General features: G+C 37.2%; 1 protein-coding gene across 1 annotated transcript in view; it reads left to right on the forward strand.

Annotated features, from left to right (window-relative positions):
* Frk (fyn related Src family tyrosine kinase) overlaps positions 1-6,310 on the forward strand; it is a 97,915-nt gene extending 91,605 nt beyond the window's left edge. Inside the window, exons 6-8 of the mRNA XM_021658927.2 lie at positions 1,283-1,464; positions 2,969-3,134; positions 3,521-6,310. Coding sequence (XP_021514602.1) covers positions 1,283-1,464; positions 2,969-3,134; positions 3,521-3,732 — 560 coding nt within the window. The 3' untranslated portion in view covers positions 3,733-6,310. The remainder of the gene's footprint in view (positions 1-1,282; positions 1,465-2,968; positions 3,135-3,520) is intronic.
* The last annotated feature ends 19,903 nt before the right edge of the window (positions 6,311-26,213 follow it).

Raw genomic sequence — 26,213 nt, forward strand, 5'->3', positions numbered from 1 at the left:
TAGCTGCAATGATAATATTAGCATCTAGGATCTATTGGGGCTCTTCTTCAGTACCTGGCATCATGTTAAATACTTTACATGTATTTATTCATTTGAAATTTGACTTTAATAATGGATTCTTTGAGACAATTACTATTATCACTACATAGATGAAGGTACTGAAGCACAGGGCTATTCATCATATTGCTCAAAGTTACAAAGATATGAAGAATAACCCTAATATAAAATATGATACTCTGATGTTATTTAATTCTTCCTTACTCCTGCCTTATGGCTTTCCCGGAAAGCAGGGCTTATGTCTAAGTCTAATGACCACAAGTCCAGTTGATTGTATGAAACAGTATTTTATTTAGGAAGGCAAGGAGAACAGGAGTTTGCACTTCTGTGAAGTAGTCCCAGTGCTCTGGATGTCTAAAGATCCTTGTCAACAGTAGGGCAGTTTAAACCTGAGGAAGACATGAAATTTCAGAATTTCCAAGGATAGCACTGGCCCCTTTTACTAACCATCAGGCCCACTCTACTATGTGAATTTCTGTACCTAGCAATATAGAATGAGCAGTAGGTGGATTTCTGTCCATTTAAGATGCGTTTTTATCTGAAGAGATGTTCAGAGTCTAGCAAGCCAAGAGGGAAATTAAAAATGCATAGTGCATGTGGCTATAAAAACAATACACACATTTTATCAGTGGCATATCCTTAAAATTCACCAGTGATCTTATTTTTAAGAAAAATTTGGTAAAAGAATGGAAAATTTTTCTTTGATTTAGATCATTGCCACTTCATCAGTTCAGTGACTAAGGCAAACTGTGCAGTTTGCTTTCCTGTTTAAAATTTCAGGTTCAGTGTTTATGTACGGTGTGTGTAGAGGTCGGAGGTCAATTTTGAGTGCTTTCCTTAATGACTCTCTACTTTATGAGATCTGGGGTCTTCCTGTCTCAGCCTCCCCAGCACTGGGATTACAGACTTGTGCCACTGTGACCAGATGTTTTACAGCTGTGCTGAGGATCTAAAATTCAGGCTCTCACCCACTGAACCATCTCCCTATTCTGGAAATGCTTTAAAGAAAGACAGAGGCCCCCAGATGACAGTTTTCATGAAGAGGCACACCAATGCTGTGTGGCTCTGGAAACACACCGGTGTTGGCCTGGTGGGGTGCTTTTGCTGTGTTCTTGGTAGATAGATTAATGTCATACACACGGGACTGATTTATTAAAATTCTTAGAATTCACTCTGCTAGTTCAATGTTTTCCAAGATGATCTCTTATTTTCTCTTTTTGTTTAGATGATGGTGGGTCAAAAATCCATCTGACTCAACAGGTAGACATGGCGGCACAGGTGGCTTCTGGAATGGCCTATCTGGAATCCCAAAACTATATCCACAGAGATCTGGCTGCGAGAAACGTCCTTGTTGGCGAACATAATATTTACAAAGTAGCAGACTTTGGACTTGCAAGAGTTTTTAAGGTAAATTGAATTTTGTTTAATTAGTTCTTATACTACGTTAAACACCAAATAAGAAAGATGGCCAATAGACTAATGATTATTGTTAAAAACTATTTCTTAGCCTGGTATGGTAACAAACACTTATAATGCCAATACTTAAGACAGTGAGGCAAGAGAATTTTGGTTTTGAGGTCAGTTTGAACCTCAGTGAGATTGTTGTGTACAAACAATAATCTTCTTCAGTCATTTCTACACCTTGTTAAAATGGTTTTAGTAACCTTTGAGGATTTTATACAATGTATATTGATCATATTCATCCCCTTTCTCTAACTTCTTCCGGATCTATCTCCCACCTTTCTACTCATCGAGCTTCATGTTTATCCTCTGCCTGTCTTTCTGTCTGTCTGTCTCTAAACCTATGGAGACCAACTGGACTTTACCTTATTTTTTGGTATAGGGTAGTTATTGAACCTGTAGTTATCATTTTGGCTCAATTGGCTGGCCAGCTTGTCCCTAGGCTCCACCTGTGTCATCATCCTCAGCACCGGGGTTACAGTCATGCACAGCTTCACCCTGGCTTTATGTAGGTGCTGGCAATCTGAACTCACGCCCTCATGCTTGTCCAGAAAGCACTTTGTCCACTCAACTATCTCTCCAAAATGAAGCCACTGGCTTTTCATTTCCTCATACTCAACCTGTTTTGTGACATCAGTCCAAAGACACTCATGAGAAGACACCATATGAGGTGTTTAAATCTGGATTTAAGTTTAGGTTTCCACATCACTCACTAAAAATATGAATGTAGAATATGAAACACAGCAGGTAGAGAATCTCTTTTCATATCACCCCCCTTTTTTAGAAAAAGAAATCAATTGGAAATTCATTATGTTGATAAATTAATTTAAAATATTTAGATACAACTTTTTGGTATTAGCAAGTGCTTTAGAGAATAATCAATGGCAAATTTTAAAAGGAGTTTTATTTATTTTTCTTTTATATATGGGTGTATTTTTGCCTGCATGTGCATCACTGCATGGGCGCAGTACCTGCAGAAGCCAGAAGCTACCAGACGTTCGGGAGCTGGAGGCAGAGATGATTGTGTGTGGCCGTATGAGTGCTGGGTGCCAAACCTGCATTCTCTTCAAGTGCGGCAATTGCTCTTAACTGCTGACCGGCCTCTCTAGCCTCAGTATCAGTCACTACCAACAGCAAATAAAACCGGACATCCTTTGCACCTCCTCCTTCTCCTTCAGTTTGTAAATGACTCGTGTAAATCCAAATTACCCCAAATTCTCCTGCATGCAATAGAATGATGCCCCTCAGGTTCTCAAGACACGTCATGTTAATGACTTCCCACTGATTCTTCTAATCTGATGTGTTTGGTTCGGAATATTTGATACTGTGATACAAACTTATCTAAGCTCATATTGAATATTTCCCTCTAACTTTCCATTCGAACCAGGCTACAAGTAAATGAAGGCAACACAAGTCACTAACTTGGCTTGAATCCCTGATGCATTAACAGGTAGATAATGAAGACATCTATGAATCTAAACACGAAATAAAGCTGCCAGTGAAGTGGACTGCGCCTGAAGCCATCCGGACTAATAAATTCAGCATTAAGTCCGACGTGTGGTCTTTTGGAATCCTTCTCTATGAAATCATTACTTACGGCAAAATGCCTTACAGTGGTGAGTGATTAATTCAGAAGTGGGCTTTTGCGCTGCAGGTCACTTGCTTAGATGTGACTTTAACTGCTTTGCCTAGAATTAGAGGGCAGCATTATGAAGCTGACCATACCATGTGCCTGTAGGAGCTCGGCAGATAAAATTTGATGATGATAATTTGCATTAATGAGGTGGTTTATTGCCTTCTTCTCCTTTGCTCTTGAATTGCAATCTCATAGACTTGGCTTGCTGCAGGTTTTAGTTTAATGTCTGCAGCCTGGGAAGTGGATGGTGGATCTCATGGCTTCATCAAGGGAAAGAATTTGCTTTGTAACCCAGAGTTTAGTGTCTATAAATTGAAGACTCTGATTGTCTCCTTTTTTGGGGGGGATTTATTCTGTGTTTCTTAGGTATGACAGGTGCTCAAGTAATTCAGATGTTGAGTCAAAACTACAGACTACCGCAACCATCTAACTGTCCACAGCAATTCTACAGCATCATGCTGGAATGCTGGAATGCAGAGCCCAAGCAACGACCAACATTTGAGACCCTTCATTGGAAACTTGAAGACTACTTTGAAACAGACTCTTCATATACGGATACAAATAGTTTCATAAAATGAACAGCAAAGAAAAAGAAGAAAAATAATAAAGATGTGAAAAAAAATTGGAATCATCAGTCCAGAAATACAGTCTTATCAACCAACTGTGAAATCAGTTTATTTTGACATATTCAGGTGGTAGGATGAACTCAGCCATGCATTATACATAAAAAAGATTATGTGTATTTTATTGACTAGAAAACACTGCAGGACAGTATAAGATGATATGCCTTTTTTTTTTCCCTCACTGCCTGGTAAAATCAAGCACATTAAATGAAGTTATTTTTCCTTTTAAGAATTACTCACATTTCTATTTATTGTTTAAAATGCCGATCAAAAGAATCAACAGATGATAGTTTTTACTCAGTAACTGTTATAACATTTTCCTGTTTACTGATTAGAGTGGTTATTCATTATTCCTCAAATTGCTGAATCCCATCAGGCTGTTATTATGAAGGAATTTGATTGCTTTGCCGCACAGCAGGACCTGTGCTTTGAGGTTTTTTTTTTCCCCCTCTTTTAAAATATCCTGTAACTACAATGATGGCAAAGCCATGTTAAACGACTTGATTGTACTTGAAGTAATTGCACATATTTTTCCTATGCATAAGAAAATGAAGCAGCTGTTGAGAAAAAGAATTAAAATCTTTCTCATTTTGTAGAAGGAAATGATGGAGGATTTTCTATACCTCAGTATGTGTCATCAGAGAGTCATCTGCATTAGTTTTAATCTCTTAATGTTGGGGATCAGGTTGCAAAGCTGATGAATTGCTCTGTATGGGAATATAAGGGAACCACCACATTGCCCACCAGGTCTGAGAAATAGATGTTAAAGTGGTTTAGGGAAGCTGGAGGATTGTGCAGCTTTCTAAGTAATAATAAAAAAGTTGCTTTGGCACACAGGCCAGTTTTAAATTAGCTGCAAAACAGGCCAAGCCCTGCTTCAGCTCTTGAGGTTAGCAATAATGTTTGTACCTCGTTATGAACTGTAGCTTTTGTCTGTTAAGACAGGAAGCTTTTTCAGTATCTTAATTTTTCTGCCTCTTTGGATGGCTAGGAAGACTTCTCCAAAATGAGTTCCAAGTCAGATATGCAGAGTCTAAGGTCCTGTAACACATAGCACTGAATGAACATTCCAAAAGGAAACAGCTATATTAAGTTTATCTTTCATCCTTCTTTAAGAGAGAATACCTAGATGGTCACAAAAATCCTCTGGCAATGAAAAAAAAATAAAAAAGTCAATTCTTTAAACTAGGAAGTGAGAGGCAAGGCCCCAGGAACTAACCATGAATGCTTTGATGATGTCACTGTCCTAGTTGCGTGTCTGTTTGCTTTGGTAAAAATCCTGACAAAAAGCAACTTAGTGGAGACAGGATATATTTTAACTTATTAAATTCCAGGTCAGTCCATCACATCAGCAAGTTACAGTGACAAGAGTGTGAAGCCAGCTGATTACATCACATCTATAGTCTAAGAGGACAGAGAAATAAGCATATGCCTGCAAGGTTTGCTTGCCTACTTACTTGTACTTGGGTCAATTTCTATACTCTTAAAAAGTTTGGGACCCCTTTGCCTAGAGAATAGTATGTCACAGAATAGGCTGGATCTTCTGAGATTATCTTAATGAAGACAGTTTTCTACAGACACGACCATAGTCCATTCCAATGTAGACAATCCGTCATTGCCACCCTCTTTACAGGTGACTCTAGGTTGTGCCAAATTGACAGTTATAGCTAACCATCAGGCCGCTTTAAGACTCGAATCTTATCAACCTTTCCTATCTACCATAAGAATTGTTTCAGTTCTTGTGGTGACAGATGTCCATTAGTGGTAAGCAAGGGTCCTTTTTCTCTTTATTCAAGAAGAGGAAAATGGAAAACTTCATTCTTAGACATTATACCAAGCTTAATTAAAAAAAATTTTTTCCATTTTTTTGGGGGGGGCGGGGGAAGTGGCTGGCAAACACAGTCCCATGCCCACTTTGGACAGCAATTAGTGCAGTATGTTGATTGATTAGAAGAAAGTCTGCATTGAAGCTGGGGATATGAGCTTCCCCAAGACCACTTGATTGTTCAAATAACAATTAGAGATTGGTTGCTGGGTAGGTGTCCATTAGCAGCTCTATTTAAGATGAACTAACTGTTAGAATTAATTGATGCACATGTATGCATTCATTTGTCTTAAACATTTCTGAAGTCTTTAATCTGGATCATGTGTAAAAACTATAGGCACACTCAAGAAGTAAAAAAAAAAACATTTGTAAGATAAGGTCAACATTAATATGCTAATCAGTTGACAGAGCATAGGATAACATCAGTTATTTATTTCAAATTATCTGGTCTAATGTAACCAAGGAGAAGATTTTCAACAACTAGTTGGTTTAAAAAGTACAACAGTAACAAAAATAACTCCCTTTTCTGAGTTCATTTCTTCAGGACAGATTCTGCTTGGGCATATGTAAAGATGAATGGAAATATTCCCATTTCATTGTGAAAATTCAAATGCTATGTACTTTTATGTGTTAGCTGATAATAATAAATTTGTAGTAAGATTTGGTTTTGAAATATAAAACTGTTATCCTTTCCTGCTTTAATACCAACTGAAACTTGTTTAACTCACTGTGTTTGATTCTAGGGGACATTTATGTTCAAAGCTCTGTCAAAGCAATCTATTATTCTTGTTTTTAACCTGATGGATCATGGGGGAAAATAATGGATTCAGTTATGAGAAGCAGTAATAGATTTTTTTTAAACTGACATAAATTTTCTCCCTGTATAGAATAAAAGGATCAGGAAAAAGATAGACTGAATTTCCTACAAATGAGCCAGCTCTTGTTGAAGTTCCCTCTCATAAATTGTAGCCAAGCACTTTTCATGTAATGTTTTATTTATGTAATCCAGTTATTTGGAGGTGGTAGTGAGGGAGGTGAGTACATCATTTTTTTTTTTTGTAGTATTTCAAATCATTTTTGACAAAAACCTTAAGAAGTTTTGTTATAGGAAAATTCAAAATTCCATTAAGCCTCCTTTTAAGAACAAAAGGAAGGAAATAGGTTTAAATTACTCAAGGTCAAAGAGGCACAGAGTGGAGGCCTAGCAGTTATACAGAGCTGAATGTTTTGTCATCAAGCATAAACCCGAATCTACAGTGATCAGGAATGTACAGCAAGGCTGTACATTCTATAAATGGGTAGCCTGAAAGGATGCCAGTGAAGAATCCTGTAGGGAGATACCACAACACTTGAAACGACTACACACGTTTTTGTGTGATAGCCACGTGGATCCACGGTACCACGGGGAACACCAAATCTTTCGACTCTAGTTAGCTAAAGGAAAAAAACAAATCTTGGAAATCTTACTGTAACCCAGTTACAATTTCTGAAATGAAACAGGGCCCAGGTGCTGTTCCATGGATCATCAAGTATACACTGTGCTGAGATCATGCTTTTCTTGCTATAGTTAAACACAGAGTATTTAGGTCAAATTACCTTGCTGGCAGGTTGGTTGTGGTGACATTTTAGGATATTTTTGCAGGGGTGAGCTGTATGTGAATTGGAATGGTAATGAATTAACACCTTACTCAAATTACATCGCCATCTGCCATCACTGGTAAAGTACTGTTAAAGCGAATGAGGTTTGTGTACTTGAGAACGTATACCGAGAATGCTTGTGGGCCAGTGGACTCGTCTGGAAACGGTGAATTCATGTATTTCCTGGCACCACTAAGGGGAAGCTTTGGTTGTAGTCATCAGCACAATGCAAAACCTCAGTGTTATAGGAAAACAAAGTAGAAAATTTGGTAGAGATTATTTTATAGATATTTTAACCTTTGACCCCAGAAATATTTTAATGTCTATAGTGCCGTCCTTCACTGCCTAAGTTGTCCCACTAAACTCTTTCTAAGTTTTATCTTTCCTTTCCTATCGTATGTATGTATGTATGTATGTATGTATGTATGTATTTATGTATGTATCATGACAGGGTTTCTCATGTATCTCAGGCTAGCTCTATTTGGTCCTTGAATCATCCTGCCTCCATCTCCCCAGCACTGTAATGGTAGACATACATCACCAAACGCAGTGTCTCTTTTTTTTGATATCTCAAATTACTTATTCAATTTAGAAATAAACTAGAGAGTGAAAAGTGAATATATTATCTTGCCATAAAGAAGAGTGAAATTATATCATTGCAGAAAAATGAATGGAATTGGATGGCACCATGTTAAGTCAAACAAACCAGGCACAGAAAGACAGTAATAGCATGTTTTCTTTCTTATATAGAAACTTTTAAAAATGAGCTGAACATAGAAGAGAGACTATTGGGAGTAGTAAAAAAAAAAAAAAAGGAAGATAGGTAGGTAGATCTCTACAATTTCAAGACCAATTCCAGGACAGCTAGGGTTTTGTGGAAATACACCCTTCCCTTCCACAAAGCCCCCACAAAACCCTAAGCCATACCCAAAGACCCCAAAATAGAAAACAAAAACCACAAACCAAACCAAATAAATAAATAAACAAGTTGGAAAGAGGCAAAGGGGTCTGAACAAAAAAAAAACTCTAGAGAGAAAAAGGTAAAAGAAGGCAGAGAGAACAGTGGTCATGATCAAAGCAAGAAAGCAAGATATTTGCATGCAGAGAGCTAATTAATTTCCTGAACATACATTGACAATAACAATATATTCAACCCTGAATTTCTGAGCCTTTAACAAGTTTACTTGAAGTGTTTTGTTAGGTAATATTACCTATGTAGAATGTAAGGAAAGAGCTGCCTAGTTATTTCTAAATACTCTTTTTACCTTAGTGGTTAATTTAGTCAGCTAATGCAATAAATTTTAGTATAATATTTTTTCATTCTCATGAAAAACAATCATCTTTTCCAGAAAAGGAAAACTAACTCAGACATGCCTTATGTGTTTAGTCAAATGAATTATTGTACAGTAACTTCACTTAATATACTGTGGTGAACACAGAATTATATGTTAGGAAAAAATTACTAAAAGTAACTAAAATGATTCTGTTTGGAAGAAGCAAAAAATTATTTTAAAATAATTTCCTCAGATATTGAATGCAGGCTTTATATTATACTGTTTATGTTTAAATTTTATGAAGCATAAACTTTATAAAACATAAAATTTAAAAATTAAAACATTATAGTTGTTAAACAATTTTCAAATATGTGCTTTTTGAGAAACTGTGAAATAAGTTCAGCTAGCCACACTATTACTTTTAAAAATGGAAAGAGAGATTTTTGTATCTTGTTAAGTCTTGTTAAGTTTTGAAACATCTATTTTTCTCATCCATTCATATTTCTAATTCATATTGCCTTTTACTACTCTTATTGATATGTGATGATCTATTATACTTGGTTATATATGTAATGAAGAGATAAAAAGACATTCTTTAACTGTACTGTTGTTTTCTTTGTTTATTTGTTTGTGCGTTTTGAGACAGAGTTTCTCGGTGGTCTTGACTGTCCTCCCTTTGTAGATCAGGCTGGCCTCGAACTCACAGAGATCTGCCTGCCTTTCCTCCCCGAGTGCTGAGATTGCAGAGTGAACCACCCAGAGCAACCACCTGGCTGCTCTACTCTTCTTATAATGCTATTATTTCCATGACTCAAGTGCAACTGATTTATAAATAATTTTTATTTCCAGATATTTAAAACATTAAGGAAAAGCATGACTTGGAAACATTTTTTTGCTTTACCTGTTTTTGTTTTTTTTTCCTACAGTGGATTTTTTTAATAGGAGTGTCGTACCAAATTGCTTATTTTGTACATGACTTTTAAAAGTTTACTTGAGTGCTTCAGAAATAAGTTAGTTGTAGGTCTACTGCGCAAACCTAACATGTTCCACGACAAGTAAGATTGGTACTCAGCTGACTACGTTAAAAGAGCTTGGGATGAAAAGGGAGTCCAATAATCCAGGATCTGTGGCTTTTGTCTTTGACAAATATCACGAGGCCGGCAGCTCTGGTGATGGGAATGATGATTTTGCTATCTCTCCTACCAGCAGTTAAATCCTTGGTGTCAGAAGACACATACCCCACCTCTACCCCCTTTCATCAGCTGTGTTCATGTCGCTTTGTCCACATACAAGAAAAACTGGCTTTGTAGTCCCACTGTGTGTCCAGGAATAGGCTTCATCAACACCCCATGAACAACATAAGACTGTCACAATACATTAAAACGTTTAGTAGACTTCAAGCTATGCCAACTGGTGTACTGACACATATATTTACCTGTTGTTTGTGTGCATGCCCGCAGGCCATGTGTGTGCGTGTGTGCATGCATGCATGTGTGTGCATATATGTATACCTGTATAGTTTTCTGTGTGTATGGTGTATGTGCGGGCACCTGTGGAGACCGGCAGGTCACCGTGGATGTCTTCCTCCATCACTTTCTTGTTTTTTGAGAACAGGGTCTCTCACTGAATTTGGACCTCACTGTTTTGGTGAAACTCATTGGCCAGCAAGCCACATGGTCCTCCTAGTTTTGTTTCTCTGCCTTTGTAGTTTCTGACTCTTGGTTAGAGTACCAAGGTTTATAAAGCATGCTTGAGATTGAGCTTAGATCTTAGATCTCTACACTTGTGCAACAAGCCCTTTATCCACTGAGCATCTTTCTGACCCCTATCATCCACTGATATTTTTGTTAATAATTTTATTATTCATTGAATAAGTATTTCTCAATTGCCTGTGATTAGCAAGCAGTTAGTTAGATGCTTAGGCAAAACTGAACGGTGGTGAGATTGTCCCCACTTTCTTTCAGTTTTCAATCTGCCATGGAGTCAGAATGGGATAAGTGAATCTCAGCCTACAAATCTGTATGCACAATTTGCTTCTCGTTTTCATTCTAAGAATTAAATTATGACCTATAATCTGCCATGCAGTACCCATTTCCCCACCCAGCTCATTTAACAACAACAACAACAAGCACAGAAACATTACATCTTTTTAAAAAAAATTATTAAAATTTTTTTCTTCACATTTTTTTCATTATATATCCCAATTGAAGCTCCCTCCCTCAACTCCCCTAGTCCAACACTCCCTCCATCTTCCCACCCATCCACTTCCCCTAGTCCACTGAAAGGGGGAGTTCTCCACCATTGCCATCTGCCCACAGCTTGTTAAGTCTCATCAGGACTGCCTGGATCTTCTTCCTCCATGGCCTGGCAAGGTGGCAACATCAGGGGAGAACAATCAAAGAGCAGTCAGCCAAGTTCATGATAGAGGTAGCCCTTGCTCCCCTCATTCAGAGGTCCACATGGAGACCAAGCTGGCAATAGGCCACATCTGAGCAGGGGGTCTAGGTCCTCTCCATGCATGGTCCTCCATAGGTGCATTAGTCTCTGCAGGACACCTTGGGCTCAGATATTTTAGCTTTGTTGGTCTTCTTGTGGGACTCCTGTCCCCTCTCTGTCCCTCTATTTCCACCCCTCTCTTCTTTTATACTTTTTTTAAAAAAATGGATAAAGGCTTTATTTTGGTACAAAGTTCATCAGAAGGAGAAAGCCCAAACAGCAGATCTTGAAGCAGCTGGTCATATTGCACATACTCTCAGGAAGCAAAGATCCATGATTTTTTTCCTGTTCAGCTTACTTTCTTTTGCATTTGTAGTCCAAGATGGCAGCTCAAGAAATGTCTAGAGTAAATGTTGCCATCTCAATTAATGTAATCAGGATAAGTTTTCACAGATAGAGACAGAAGCTATTCTGGCTTTTGATTAAAGATATAAATTTTTGAGGATTAAAATTTGAAAGAAAATTAGCTACACGAGTATATTTTGAATTTTTCTTACAGGTTTCTGTTGTTTTGTACAGCGAAGCTGTAGACCCTATGTTTTGTAATTTTCCTAAGTTCCATAGGGAAGCTTTACTTGAAACAATGCAGTATCTTCAGTAGCACCTTAAAGGTACAGGCATATATACATGGTTAAGGTGATTTTACTAGGGAAGATTCGAAGAGAATTTGCCCCTACAATATCAATGTGAAGATAAATATAGCAGCTTATTGAATACTTCCAAAGCACCCTACTGCTATCTTACACAGTTGTTTTGAAAATATCCTGTACCTCATAGAATGGCTTCCCGAGCTTTGGAGGATGGCTGAAGGTCACATTTCCAAACAGGAAGCTAGAGAAATGATGCAGGCGGTAAAACATTAAACCTCTCTTATAGGTACATGTAAATAAACAAATACAAGGGAATATCAAGACACTTTCTTGAAAGACCTAGAGAGGAGCCCGAAAGATAATATTGGTTCTCTCCACCCCCACTTTTTCTGTACTCTTGAAGCATGAAATCCAATATTAGCCTTCAACCAGCAAGAAAACCTGGAGATGGAAGTTACTCTAGTGTTCGATGAGAGGAAGTTGCTGACGAGCAGTGAAAACCTGGTCTGCACTGTAGGAAAGCAGAAATGTGCTGCTACCTTTGCTGTGTAGGATCTGCAGTGCCCATTTCTGCATAACATCCTGTCTGCTTCAAACCTGTGTTCCAATGTTACTTCTAAAAAAGTCTTAGTTGATCTGGATTTTCATAAGTTCTAAGTGTTTGTGTTATGTTAAAGCTGTAGAGGATGGAGTCTTATGGCACTGGCATTTATTTTCCTTACCACATGTCCACCTGCTTAGCTCTTTAGCTGCTACTGGAAAAAAAATGTTGGCTTTGGATCTTCCTCACCTAATGACACATGGTTCTAAGGACGATGGCATGGAACTGATCCCTCTCTCTAAATGTTACACAGCCCAGAGTGGTTCTCCTCCATAATATTCCTGTTTTGAGGAGGCTTCTGGAACATTCCTTCTCTGCTGTTTCTTCTTGGTGATAAAGGTGCCCCTGTACTCAGAGGAGAATAGACCCAAGTTAAGACTAACCAGGCCATTGCTGTTGCATCCACAGAGAGCTTTGCATAAAAGGTTTCACATTTGCCCTACTTATGTCTCAGAACAGGACTGTGTTGACAACCTGTGAGTCCCTTTGACTCACTTTTTCCTTGTGACCTTGGAATCTGTCATCTTTCATGGTGTTGGGATTGGGTTTTGTGGACTTAAAGACTGAAGACCACTTCAAGAGCCTTAGATTTTAAACCTCCAAAGACAAGACTTTTTACTTCTGTTTTCCTATTTTTAAATTATAATGATCTTTTGGATAGTAGGTTCCTCATGTGGAGGGAGAACCTGAACATGGCACACAATGCCTCAGACATGTGTCAAAAGCAGCTACTTGCCATGTAGGGAAAAGAAGAAAAGTTACGCAAAAAGTAAGTAATTATGGTTGTGTTGAGTATGACAAAAATATGTGGAATGCTGTGGGAGTGCATAGCAAGATCCTGTAACTAGACCTGTGGCTTGTGGAGAAATGAAGGAAATCATGCTTCTCTGTGGTCTGAAGGAAGAAAAAAAACCTCAGTGCTTATAAGGACAAAGTAGACATAGCAGATACATAGATTCAGCACAGAAAAATACAATAAAGAACTGGAAGAATCTATAGTCTCACTGGAGTGATGAGGCATGGACCCAAGTTAGGTGTAACCCATAGAAGTGGCAGGTGAGGGTCTGGTGATAGAGAGTTCTAGATGAAAATCAAAGGAAATGGGAATTTCAAATTGAGTGAAAATGCTAGAGATGTGGCTTTTAAATTAGAATCCTCTTATATGAGCCAAGAATTAAAAAGGTGGCCTATTATATTGAACTTTAAAGAGAAGAGGTAGAACATGGAACTTTCCCTAATTAGTCTTTAGCAACCTGACATCCTGAGGAAGAATGTATTCATCTGAGGAGAAGGCTCAAAGTCCAAAAGCAGGGGGCCATCACCAAGTGGGAGGGAAGAGGTGTGAGACCACACATATCACATAGACAACTTTTCCTGACACATAGGTATGAAGAGATACAGATAACAACTAACTGGAACTGCAGAATTCACAGGGATTCACGCGTGTCTAAACACGGATGACACTAGATTTGTTTAGTAGCTTAAAGTTGGGTCACCAGAGGATGTACCAGCAGGAACATGCTAAGTAGTTCAAGGTCCAATGTTCTTTGTCTCTGATGAGTCTGAAAGAATAACCCATTGCTATCTTGGTCACTGAATTTATATAGATTCTACAATAAGTTGTTTTTTTGTTTGTTTTTTAATGGTGGTTTAAACCTGGAATACAGTAAAGGCATATATTGAACTGGTTTACCTCTTGTTGCTGAAAAACCATTCAGTTTGTTTTAAGGAAAGGCTCATACTGCCATTTCCTTACCTATTTTCCCAAGACTGATCTAATTTCATAATGTTCTTGGAATAAGCAGATTGGTATTCTTTAGAAATAGAAGTTTCACCTAGCTTAGGGAAGTATAAAAAAAGAGGAAAAAAATTTCGGTAATTTCAAGTAAAATGTCTATTCATTTCCCTTGGCTATGGACGTCAGATCAAATTATTCAAAATGAAACAATATGGTTCATTGCAGATGAATTATGAATCCATTTGAGTGTATGTTAAAATAGTGTCAAGGAGGTAATAGCAGATTTGAGATAATATCTCAGGGGGAAGACATTTAAACTATCCTAGAGAATAAAATTATAACCAACGAGAAAAGAGAAAAAGAAAAAGAATAAAAACAAAAGAAGGTGGGGCTATTTTAAGAAAATGTATCATCAAAATCTCTGGGAAAGATGTTTCTTCCTATATCTAGTGTAGAATGATTTAAGAATAATGTAGAAATGTTCCTATTTGACTATTGAATATACATAGTTAAAGCTTGGAGTTTCAGGACCTGAATCAGGTAAAAGAGGTTTTGTAATAAAATATTTCTTGGGAATTATCTTCAACTTAATTTTAAAGTGCTACAGAATTTTCAAACTGAGAGGGACCCTTGAGACCACATAGTCAGACATTCAGGGTATCTTACCTTCTGTTAGAATGAAACTCAGAGGCCAAAATAATAAAACCAAATAATTTGTAGCCTCTTGGGGGAGATTTTCCTTTAAATGAAACTTCTCCATGGACTCTACATCCTTGCAGAATTGCATATCTTCACAGAAAAGTAAGATGAAAATAATGCATTATCGTTTACTCTCCTTTTATTTTAGAGAAAACCATGGTATTCCAAGTAGAGAATCATAAACCTGTAATGATTTATTTTCTGTTTGTGCATTAAAACCACAAAGCATGGATGTTGCACAATCTTGTGCATGCGGGAATGAATGGCGGCATTAAGCAACAGCAAAAACCAAAGAAGCAGGGTGAGCTACTTATGAGTTCTCGAAATGACCAGCAGATGGGGGCCCAGGTTGCTGCTGAAGACTTTGTGATCAGAAGGAAAAGCAAAGGAGAGCAAAACCACTGTAAAATTTTCATATTACATTCAGTTTGTGTTAAAAAAAAAATTAGTGGAAGGAAGTTCCTCTGATCGTAAGTCTTAGATCTTCAATGAAGAATTGGATGAAATAATCTCTCTGTGTCCACAATTTATAGAAATACAAAAGTAATTATTTCAACTCCTGTAGACTTTGGTTATTAAAATAGATTTGAGAGCTCCTCACCAAAATAGAGCTTACAGTACATCACCTTTATAAATATTTTATGATCCATGCTGAATAGATTCCCACATGTCTGATTTTATTTCAAATGAATTGAAATACTTCCTATATACCTTTGTTCACATTCTTATCCACTCTTTTAGCCACTAATTACGAATAGACATCTGTGAAATTAATTCTAGAGCACTAGAATTACTGTTAATACATTGGGGTTATTGTTAATACAAAAAGGAAAACACTTTTAACACTAACATAAACTGACAACTCACAGGTTATATTCTTCAATCATAGGTGGCTTAAATTATTAATATACTAATGAAAATTGTCCAATCTTTTCCCATTGTGCTTTAGAATGTTTAGATCAGGAAACAGGAGGAAATGGTATGTTGCTTGTGGTATTAACTCTACTTAATTTGAAACCTTAAAATAATTTTATTTTTCCCACTAAATACTTAATGCATTTTCAGCATAAAATTTAAATATTTATATGTCAAATATTGATTTTGTGCTAGTGCATTTAGCATATCTAAATCACAGTGGTAGTTTTGGAAGCCAAAAACCAGTTAATCTTTATTTTATTATCTGCTCAATACTATGGTTATAGATTAATGTGTTGAGCAAAGAATTATGTATTTCAGGCCCCTATAGCCTAACAAATAGATGTCCAATGATACAAACAATTAAAATCCATGCACTTCTCCTTTAGGAATGACTCAATTACCTCTTCTCTTCCATTTTGCCTTTGCCTTGATGCATGCTCATCAAGAAAGGCCCAATAGGAAAAAAAATTTATACAAGGGAATCTCTACTTGGTTAAATGCTGGGAAATGCCTATGCAACATCAACTTTATGTCTTCTTGTTGGTCTTGTTTTGGGAGAAAAATTGATTAGAATTCCAGAATGTTTCTGGCTGAAGCGCTAAGACAAAATTTCGCCCTTTGTCCCATTGAGAGAATACTCCATTTACCTTACGTGGAGCTTATAAATACTGGGTTACACTGAGCCATAGCAGGGAACCAAGAATGTAGCAGAAAGAAAAGGGGTGGGTGTTTTCTGAGGAATTCAGCGATTTTCCAAGGTTTAGATCCCATGGTGGTGTTCCTTCTTCATGCTTTCTGTTTTGCCAAATGGTAGGAGTGAGACCTGAGATGAGAAGAAAAGCATCAGGAAGAAGAAAAAGATGTAGATGAGCAGAGAGAATAGCAGAACTATCTTGGAAGAACTAGGTATTCTCCCTTGAGACCTCATAGTGTTATATCTATTTCAGTCTTAGCTAGCAATTTACTGACAATTCTTTGCCAAATCAAATCACTTAATTTTAAACCATTTTTTTCTGTTCTTAGTAAAATATTGTTAGTATTTATGAATCACAATGAGAGTCATGAACATAATGCCCTGACTATTTCATGAAGGTCTTGAAATATTTGGATCTAAGTACACGTTACCACTTAGTGGGTGCTGTATGGGCAGCTAATTCATCACAGATACTTGCTTGCTATGTAGAGTATTTCTGAGCTGCTTCTTTTTGCAAGTTGGTCAATTTGTGGTTAAGAAAAGTAATTTAATTTAACCTTAAAACGAGCAGTAAATCTCTCTTGACTGTTGAGATACAGAGATGAGTGAGTTCTATGGGTGGGACTGTTTTGGTCTTTCATCCAATCTTTAACACAATACTCAACGATCATCTGCTTTATGCTGTGGACTGGGCTGGGACTCGAGAATAGACTATGAAAGAAGGAGTCCAATGTGATAAAATTGATGATGTTTTAGAGCTGAACTCGCTAGATTTGCAGGTGATATGCCCACCACGAGTTGTCACTCTTGAGCATATTAGTTAGTGACTTTTACTCTTTTTTTTTTCCTTTAAATCTGGAAAATGAGCTTTTATCTAGGTTGAAGACTCATTTTAATAAGCAACTGAGACAAACACATTGAGCTGCATGTGACACAGAATTCTTTATGGCCTACACGATCTGATGATCTGATGAGGATTCAGTCTTTCTAGGTGTGGTGGTGCATGCCTTGGACCCTGTGGCACTCTGGAGGCAGAGGTAAGCTGATCTCTGTGAATTTAAAGTCAGGCTGGTCTACACAGCGAGTTCTCGACCAACTAGGGTTACATAGTGAGACCATGCCCCCTCCACACACACAAACAAACAAACCACTTAACTGTAGGCTGTGTCCTTTAGGACTGCTAGTTTTAGGGAATGTGTACAAGTAAAGTGTGGTAAGGTCTATTATCCAGATGTGCATTCCAGGGACTCAGGAGCTGCATTGAAAATTAGAGTCAAGGGCTGGTCTGAGATGGATGAAGATGTCAAGGCCAGGTTTTAAGTAGAGTTGGGTACTAAGACAATGACACTAACTTTAGCCTGGAAAAATATCTGTGCAAATATAAGCCTCAAGTTGAGTTCAAATTCAGAAGACTTTTCTTCAAGAAATCCTAGTAAGAGTTTTCAACCTATGAGCTTTTTCTTAGAACATGAAAAAAGGAGGCCTTGTGTCTTTGACCTTTGGTACTTTTAGCTTTAAGGGACCAATTTACCTTACCAAAACAACAAGCTTGGATTTAGATTTAGTATATTTTTACCTATCTTTATTTGCCATACTTGCTAAATTACACTTGCACTCGTTCTTGGTGTTTTTATCCTATTTTGAAAGTATAGTTTTCCTCTTCAGTGAATTTCAGAATTCTTTTGTTCTCATGCAGCTTCTTGGCCTCATGTTCTTCTCATGTGCTTTGGAAGGAACATACTCAGTGAATTGGTTTCATGGAAGGAAGCACAGCCTCCAGATGGCAAGTATGGTAGAGAGAACTCAGTGTGTAGGGGAGAGGCCCGTTTTCTCTGAATTCACACTTCACACTCTACACCACTTCAAAAACTTTCCAAAATACAAATGTCACATGGAATTAATATGTAATTCCCCAGCACACAGAAAATATGAATGATTTAAGTTGAGCCTCATCTTGTTTATAATCTGAACTTCCTTACAGTTTCTTTTAAAAGAATTTTTGACCCAGAAAGATCTTTCTTTTATCACACATGATCTAGTCTCATCATAGCATCTGATGTGTAGTGGGCAACGAGTACCCCTTAAATGCATGCATTAAAAAAAGAGGAAGATAGACTAAAATCTTCCATATTTATACCACAGCTTCTGGTGTCTCACTTGGTGGCAGGGGAAACATTTCTCCCAGGGCATGCTGGTGTGATGTGGTTATGGTCAGTATCTGACTTAAACCAGGAGGTTTAAGTTTCTGTTTCTTGTAAGAACTCCCAGGCAATTGGTGACATGAGTGAAGGTGATGAATATGACCCAGAAGCCAAGTCAAATGTCATTCTCTACTTGTTTCTGCTACAGACCTGGCTCCACAAATAGGCTGCTGGTTTAGAAAGTTTCTGGCAAAGAAACACAGTGGATTTCTTCATTAGCATGCCAGCTTGCAGGAGAGCTTAGAAACAAGTGGATGGTATCCATTTTCTTTCAAGGTTGAGTTTTACAAGGATTTCTTTCATTGTAAAGATATCATTCCATTTGCTGAATGTGAAATCAAAGAAGAAATTACCTGGGTTTGGGATCATTTAGAGACTGAATTTAGTATGATGATGGATCATTTTACCTACCTAAACTAGATAAAAGAATTCAGCCATATTATGAACAAGAACAAATAGTCCTAAGATGCATATAAAGTGTCAGTCAGCTGGGTTTATGGTTTAGTCCTTTGAAGAGACTTGAATGTTAAGATATATTGATTCCCAGGACATTATGTGAGATTCTATAAGAGAAGATTTCTGAACCATAAAGGGAATTTTCAAGTCAAATAAATTTTTTGTTATACTCAAATTTGTTTACCTTCAGGCTAAGTCTTCACTCAGTGTCCCAGGATGTTCCACTATTTAGGACTTTTATTCTGGAGATGGATGTTTTAGATTAAGTTTAAGTGGCAGTATAGTCACTCATTGATTTTTATTCACCAACTGTTTATTGAGCACCTATTATGCACCAGATATATTGTGGACACCAGGGATAAGAAAACAAAGAAGACAAGTCTCCATTCCACATCCTAAGGATGGTTTTACTTTAATCTTACTTTGGCCAACCGTTTCTACCGCACTCATGAAGTTTAATAACCCAATGGTCAATGTTGTGGGGATGGAAAGGCAAAACAGAACTGAGTTGCTCCTAATACCATAAATGATGTTTAAAGTTCTGAAGAATTTTGTCTACTCACAATGCTGTATGTTTGTGTTCTTCCTTGGAACATTTTAGCTCCAGGCGTTCGATGATCACTTGAAGCCAGTGTTCATTTCTCCATGCCTGGAAGACAGAAAACCAACCCTCTCCTCTCTTTGACATGGAACATTATCAGTCATTTATTTTCATCCAGAATATTTCCAGAAATGTTTCAAATGGAACACATACAGAATGATTTCAGGATTCTGTTTGAATATTTTTTTATATTAAAGAAATGTTTAAGTTTTATGATGTCATGTTTTACATGAGAGGAGAAACACCAGGGTGCCAGAAGTGACTGAGGTCTTATTACACAAATATCAATCCCACTGGAGACTAGGTAAGCATCTTACTCGCTTTCCCTGTAAAGGTTCTGGGTCCTTGTCTTTCGGCTGTGTTTCTCCAACTGTGCCATATCCATTACCAATAATGAATCTGTCCTGCTTGAGGCATATGATAAATCAGTAGACTAGATCATGAGGCCCTTCTTGACAAGAACTTAGACCCTACCTCATGCTGTAGATTTTCCCAAAGTTTTGAACACTCTAATTAGTACTACATTGTCTGTGTGTGCTCTATGAGAGTTACACTTCATAGTTACAACTCTCTTTGACAGCTCAGAGCATGGGATGTTCTATTTCAAACTGGAGGTGCATCTCCCAAGATCTGAAACTAACTTTATTTTTCTGTATGTCAAAATCTTCATTTTCCCCAACTTTTCTGAATGCTCTCAGATGTCAGAACTTTTAATACCCACTTACTCCCCCTTTTGTAAGCTTTTCACTGAAGCTTGTGAGGGTTCACTCGCTTAGGATTGCGGTGACCATATTCACCTTTTCTTCCTTTAGCGTACTCATTCACCTGCCAGCAAACTCTGCAAAGGTAGTGCTGTGAAGCCCAAAGTGGATGGAGAATTTGTCTCGACATGTGTATGAGATAGGGGAATTGGTCATCCAAGCGATAGCAAAATGGACGTGGTCGTTCACAGTTGTCATGTCAGTGTTTGAGGGGTGGAGGCGAGAGTACTACTTGTAGCTTTTCATTAGCCTGGGCTACAAAGTGAGTCTGAGGCTAGCTAAGTTACATAGCAAGAGACCCTGTCTTCAAGAAACCAAATAAATAGATAAACAAAATAAAAGTAAATCATTTGTAAAGCTTTAGAATGAGAACATTTTCAAAAAATAGTAATGGAAAATGTAATTACTTCAACAAGTGACGATTTCATTTTCTTCAAACTTCCCTGCCACCTCTTACTCATGAATGAGGGTATGTTTAAGATTTGGTTGTTGGGCCAGGGGAGATGGCTCAGTAAGGAAGAGCATATGAATAAGTCATTAATTAAATATATACAAATATGAGTTTGGATGCCAAGGACCCATTAAAGGGCCAGGGAATGTGGCAGCCCAGCTGTAATCGTAGCTCAGAAGCGGAGACACGACAGTCCTTGGAGTAAGCTGACTAGCTAGATGATCTGCAACATGGAGCTCTAGGTTAAACTGAGAGACCATGGCTGAATGAAAGAAGTGGAGAGTAATGGAGGGTGATTGCTGGTGTTGGTCTCTCACGCTTCCAAAACATATGTGCAAGTAAAACATACACTAACATACTCCTGACCCGACTGTCTCTCCATCTGGAGTGCAAGAGTTAGAGGTATGTGCCATCATGCCCAAGTCTCCCTGTATTTGTGGGTGTGGGTGTCTGTGTGTTCACGTGTGCAAGTTGATGGCAAGATGGCAATTTCTTTCTGACATTAATTTGTATGACTTTCTATTTCACTTCCCTCTCACACTGGTGATCCTAATGGAAGCAACTTGTGACTGGGTACTAGATTCCCCCACGTGAAGTGCTGGAAAGTCAGTGCTAGTTGAAAGGGGTAACAGTTCATCTTTGTGCTGCTTCCATCACAGTGTGCTGTCCTAGTATATGCAAACAGCCTGTAAACTAGGCTGGCACAACCACGAACAGTGACTGTTTGTGGTAAGATCTGTGATAACTAGAAAGGTTGGGTAAAAGGCAAACAGCTAAGTTAGATATGGAAATACACACCTGCAAGGATAACAAGTGAGGCAAGAGCTGAGTAATTATAAATAAGACAGATATGTAATGCACAGGAAAGAGAATAACCAGCAAATATAAAGGACTTACAGTACCAAAAAGGTTGTTGATAGTTGTATCTTTACCTGAATTGGAGATCTCATATGCTAATTTCTTTGTCAGATTGGAAACTATCCCCAGATATGTACAGTTAGTCTTCAGGATCTGTGTCTTCTATAATCAGGGGTTCAACCAAGTGTGGATTAAAAATACTTGAAACAGTAAGTTGAATGTGCAGTGAGGATATATAAACATTTTTCTTGTTATTCAGTAAGTTACAAAGCAAATTTACATTGTTTTAGGTATTATAAATAATCTGAAGATGATTTAAGGCATCTTAAAGCAGGTGGAAGGACATGGGTAGCTTATTTCTGAGGAATTTGGGAATTTCTTGTGAGATGATGAAATTCAATCCTTGTGTATGGATAGTGCTTACAATACACAGTGTTCTACATACATTATGTTTTATTAATTAATCCTCACTTAAAATCTTAAAAATGTAATTCTCTCAACTTTATAGAAGAGGAAACTGTGGCTCAAAGAAGACAGATTCTAGTGTTATTGCAGTCTTGGGAGACTCAGAATCAACTTGATTACTAATCAACTTATCAGTTGTACTTCTATGGATGGAATCTTCATTATCTCCATTGTATGGGGCATTAACTCTGAAATTGCGTTTGATGCATTTTCATCGTATTCTTGTCGTCAGGAATGAGTTCTTGTCAGTTGTTCCTTTGGGACACCTCCTTCACATATTTCTCTTTCTCATCAGTGATGTTCTAATGTATACTCATTTCCTCTTCTCAGGGTCACCAGGTTTTGTATCATCCTTACACTTGCCCCCAAACCTCTGTGTCTCAGAAGGAAAAGTATCAGGAAGCTGAAGCATTATTTCTTCGTAGAAAACCAGTTCATCTTGCTATTTTTTTTCTCAAGTATCACTAAAATCTTACAGTTCTGATACTACTGAGTATTTTGTCTTCTAGTTCAGTTCTCTTTAATTCCCTTTCTTCTCCCAATGTGAGTCTTTTGCTCTTGATTTACAATCTTTCTGTTTTCTGCACATGGAAAATTAGAAGTTCTTTGTGTACAATTTCTTTCAAGTATAAATTAGGTGACGGCATTGTTCTGACTTAGGAATCAATTAATCTTTGGAAGGTTCTGAAAAGGTATTATGTGTCTGTGGTTAAAAGCAGACTTACAGGCACCAATGATTTTCCCCCTTCATCTTCAGTACACTGATCAAAAAACAGCAAGGGTGAATGGTTTAGCTACTTGTGATGTTTCTATCACAATGACATCTCAGTCATCTCCTAGCTAATTGAATGTTACATTTATTATAAGAAACAAGTTTAAGAAAATCAAATACATCAATACAGTATATATTTACCAAGTCAGCATTATGTAAAAGACTGTTTTTTGTTTTTTTTTATGTTCCTTATACTTTTTTTTAAGACTGTTTTTTTTTCAAGGTGTATTTTTTCTTCAAATGGAGTTTATAGTCCACCAGATTTAATGTCAAGTTCATATACGTTCACATGCTGAGTAGTAGATCTTAGAGAATCCCCAAAATCTGTGTAGATAGAAACCAGTATCAATTTACTCAGTTTTTCAGTTTCACTTTTGTAATAGAGCTTGAATTTCTTTTCTTTAGCCCAAAGCAGTTGTTGGGTTCAGTACTTAATCTTCAACTATGCTTCTCATCATTAAAAAGCTGCCAATATTTGTCTGAAATTAAGGATTGAGAAATCAATGTTTTAAAAAAAAAAGTGTGTAGTTACTGATCTCCTTTGGTATTTACTCTGAAAGTGATTCACTTTCAGAATCACTTCTCTCTCAATCAATGCAAAAGTCTAAGTTTGCTTCTTCAAGATTTATGCCCTCTTCTCCCTCCCCCTATGTAGTTAAGTAGCTTTCCTCCTTATTGAAACATTCCTTTCTGGAGAGAAACTGGTTAAAATTCAGGAAATTCTAAAGGAATTTTCCTTAAGATTCAGGAAGAAAACTACTCGTAAGTCACAGGAAGTTTCTGAAAATGACCAGATGTTCCAGACCTCTTCCTCCCAAGGTTATGTAAGAAGAAAAGAGGTGAATAAGACAATTTCAGTCTATGGAGGAAGTCTTCAATATGTTAAACTACTAGCTAGTCATACAGAAAGCTCTAGGTTTTTATAAACACTCATATATTTTTAGTCAGGGTTTTAGTGATGAAGCTGGCTTTGAGTCATCCATATTCTTGTAAATCACTCCAGTAAACTCACTGATTTTGGTAGTATCATTACTTTTGTCTGTTATTGGGTCCCTGTATGGGTTGAGGAGATGTTATTTCATGTCTCTCCAGGAATAGTGTCATACAATACCCCAATATTACATACTCTGTGCACTTACAATTTGGTATACATTTTGGTATATATTAATGCTCCAGGAAAGCAGCTGTGCAACCTGTGCTGGCTTTTACCACTGCAAATTGGGGTAATCAGCAGATTGAAAGAGTAGATCTGTAATTTTCAAATCTTTTGGAACTCATTGGGGGAGCTCTGTATAGCTCAGTTTCAATTTTCCTTTGAGGAGCCAGTCACCTTTATATATATTTTTTGTGTGAGCTTTTATTTTTCTTGTACAATATCTATAACATATATGAAAGCATATTAAAAATCAATCTCTTCCAAAGACCAACATGAACACTCTTTTACAATATGACTCAAATGAGGATCACAAGTTCAAACTCTATATATGAACTTTTTCTATGCTTCTCACAAATTCTTCTCAGATTCATGATTTCTTTTGCTTTAATTATTATTGTTATACATACTTACTGAATCCATTTAGTGTTGCATTTATGTACATGCATTTAGTGCTGTTTACATGTATTTAGGCAGCGGGGAAAATTAAGTCATTTCAGGGCATAATGCTACAGGGAAGAATGGGGGCTGTGTCAGCATTACTTGCCCTATTGTTTGCTTTTTCTTGGAATGAAGACTCTTTGGCTGTCATGCAATTTGATCTACACCAACATGAAATGAATGTTTAGTGTTGTAATGGTTGATTTCATGTTTCAGCTTAGGTGTATTATGGGTTTCTCCAGATCAGTGGTCAAATTTTACTCTCTGAGTGTCACACACTCAGGTCATTTATTCGTGCACCTGGGCAGAGGCAAGACAATTAGAAGTGTGGTGAAGTTAGCACAGAGCCTCTGCGGAGAACAGAAAGCTCCTATCTAGAAACAATCAGGTGTATTTAGGGATGCGCTTCTGTTCTATGTTGCCGAATCTCTTAAGTGTCAACATCTGTAGAACATACGGTAATATTTGTGAGTTAGAGCTACCTGGTGAAGACATGGTAGCCGGATGAGGAGGGGAGAAAACACACACCCTGAGTACAGACCAAGGATTTGAGAAATTTATCTGTGAAATGAAAATAAAACAGATATTAACATAGTCCAGTGGAACCCCTTTAACGTGATTTAGGAGGGAAAGGAAAGACTGAAGGAAGGGGAGGAATCATGAGAGGAGGACAGTACAGCTGTTGCAGAAAGCGGTATAATACAGAGCCAGGGGATGTTCAGGTCAGGATTATACATAGAAAAATAAATTACAAGAATGAAGAAGAAGATTTCATTCTTCAAGAAAGATATTTATTTACATAGGCGAAGAAGATAAATTATTTGGATAAAAAATAGAAGCACACTTATCAAACTTGTGAGTTCTCCCAAACCGTGAAGAGTAGCTAATATGATTAATAATATAGTCGAGATTCAAGAAGTCATGTTAGAATGTGGAAATGATGAATTGAAACAAACAAAATGAACTTTCACAATGATAAATGTGAATTTTCCCCTTTCTATGGGAATAAATCACTTAAATATACAATAGAGGGGAAATGAATTAGTACCATTTCATGTGAAAAAGGTTAGCATTTTACTTACAAAACACTGATGTAGTCATGATGTTGGTGGGGTGAGATGATGGCTTTAAAGTTAGTGAAGCTCTAGACTTAGTGATTGAGAGACTGTAATCTCTGGCTCAGCAATGTCTGCAATGTAACATATAAACTGTCTAAAATTTGAATGGGGCAACAGTCTATAATTGGATCCACGATTAAATGAACTATGGTATGCTCTGATAATGGCATACTCTTTGGTTATAAAAAAATAATGAAGCTCTCTGTTTACTAATTTTGAAAAATATTTAAGAGAAAAATGAAGATGCCTAGTATGTAAATATGTTTTTATTTATATAAAAATGTGGGAAGTAGGAAAACATGATAATATTTATTTTTGTTTTCATGAAGGAGTTTAAGATTAATCAAAGTAGGTTTAAAATGTGTTTTACTTAACAGTAGGCAGAGTGAGGATGAAATAAGCTTGGAGAGGAATGATATTTTTCAACCTGCCTTAGTTAATTTCTATATGAACATATGGATACATCATTAAATTTAGAATATTTTTAATAAGATGGATGATTGGAGACAGAAATTAGAAATGAAGAGCACAGATCCATGTACCCTATCTGAATTATGATCTCCACCTTGACAGGCTTCACACTTCATTTTCTGCCCCTCTCAGTGACACCTGCATTTACATTTGCCATCTAGAAGCCCATCAGTCACATCATCACCCATTACATGTACAAAAATAAAATGAAAGTT

This window comes from Meriones unguiculatus, chromosome 20 (assembly GCF_030254825.1).
Source record: "Meriones unguiculatus strain TT.TT164.6M chromosome 20, Bangor_MerUng_6.1, whole genome shotgun sequence".
Classification (NCBI taxonomy): Eukaryota; Metazoa; Chordata; class Mammalia; order Rodentia; family Muridae; genus Meriones; species Meriones unguiculatus.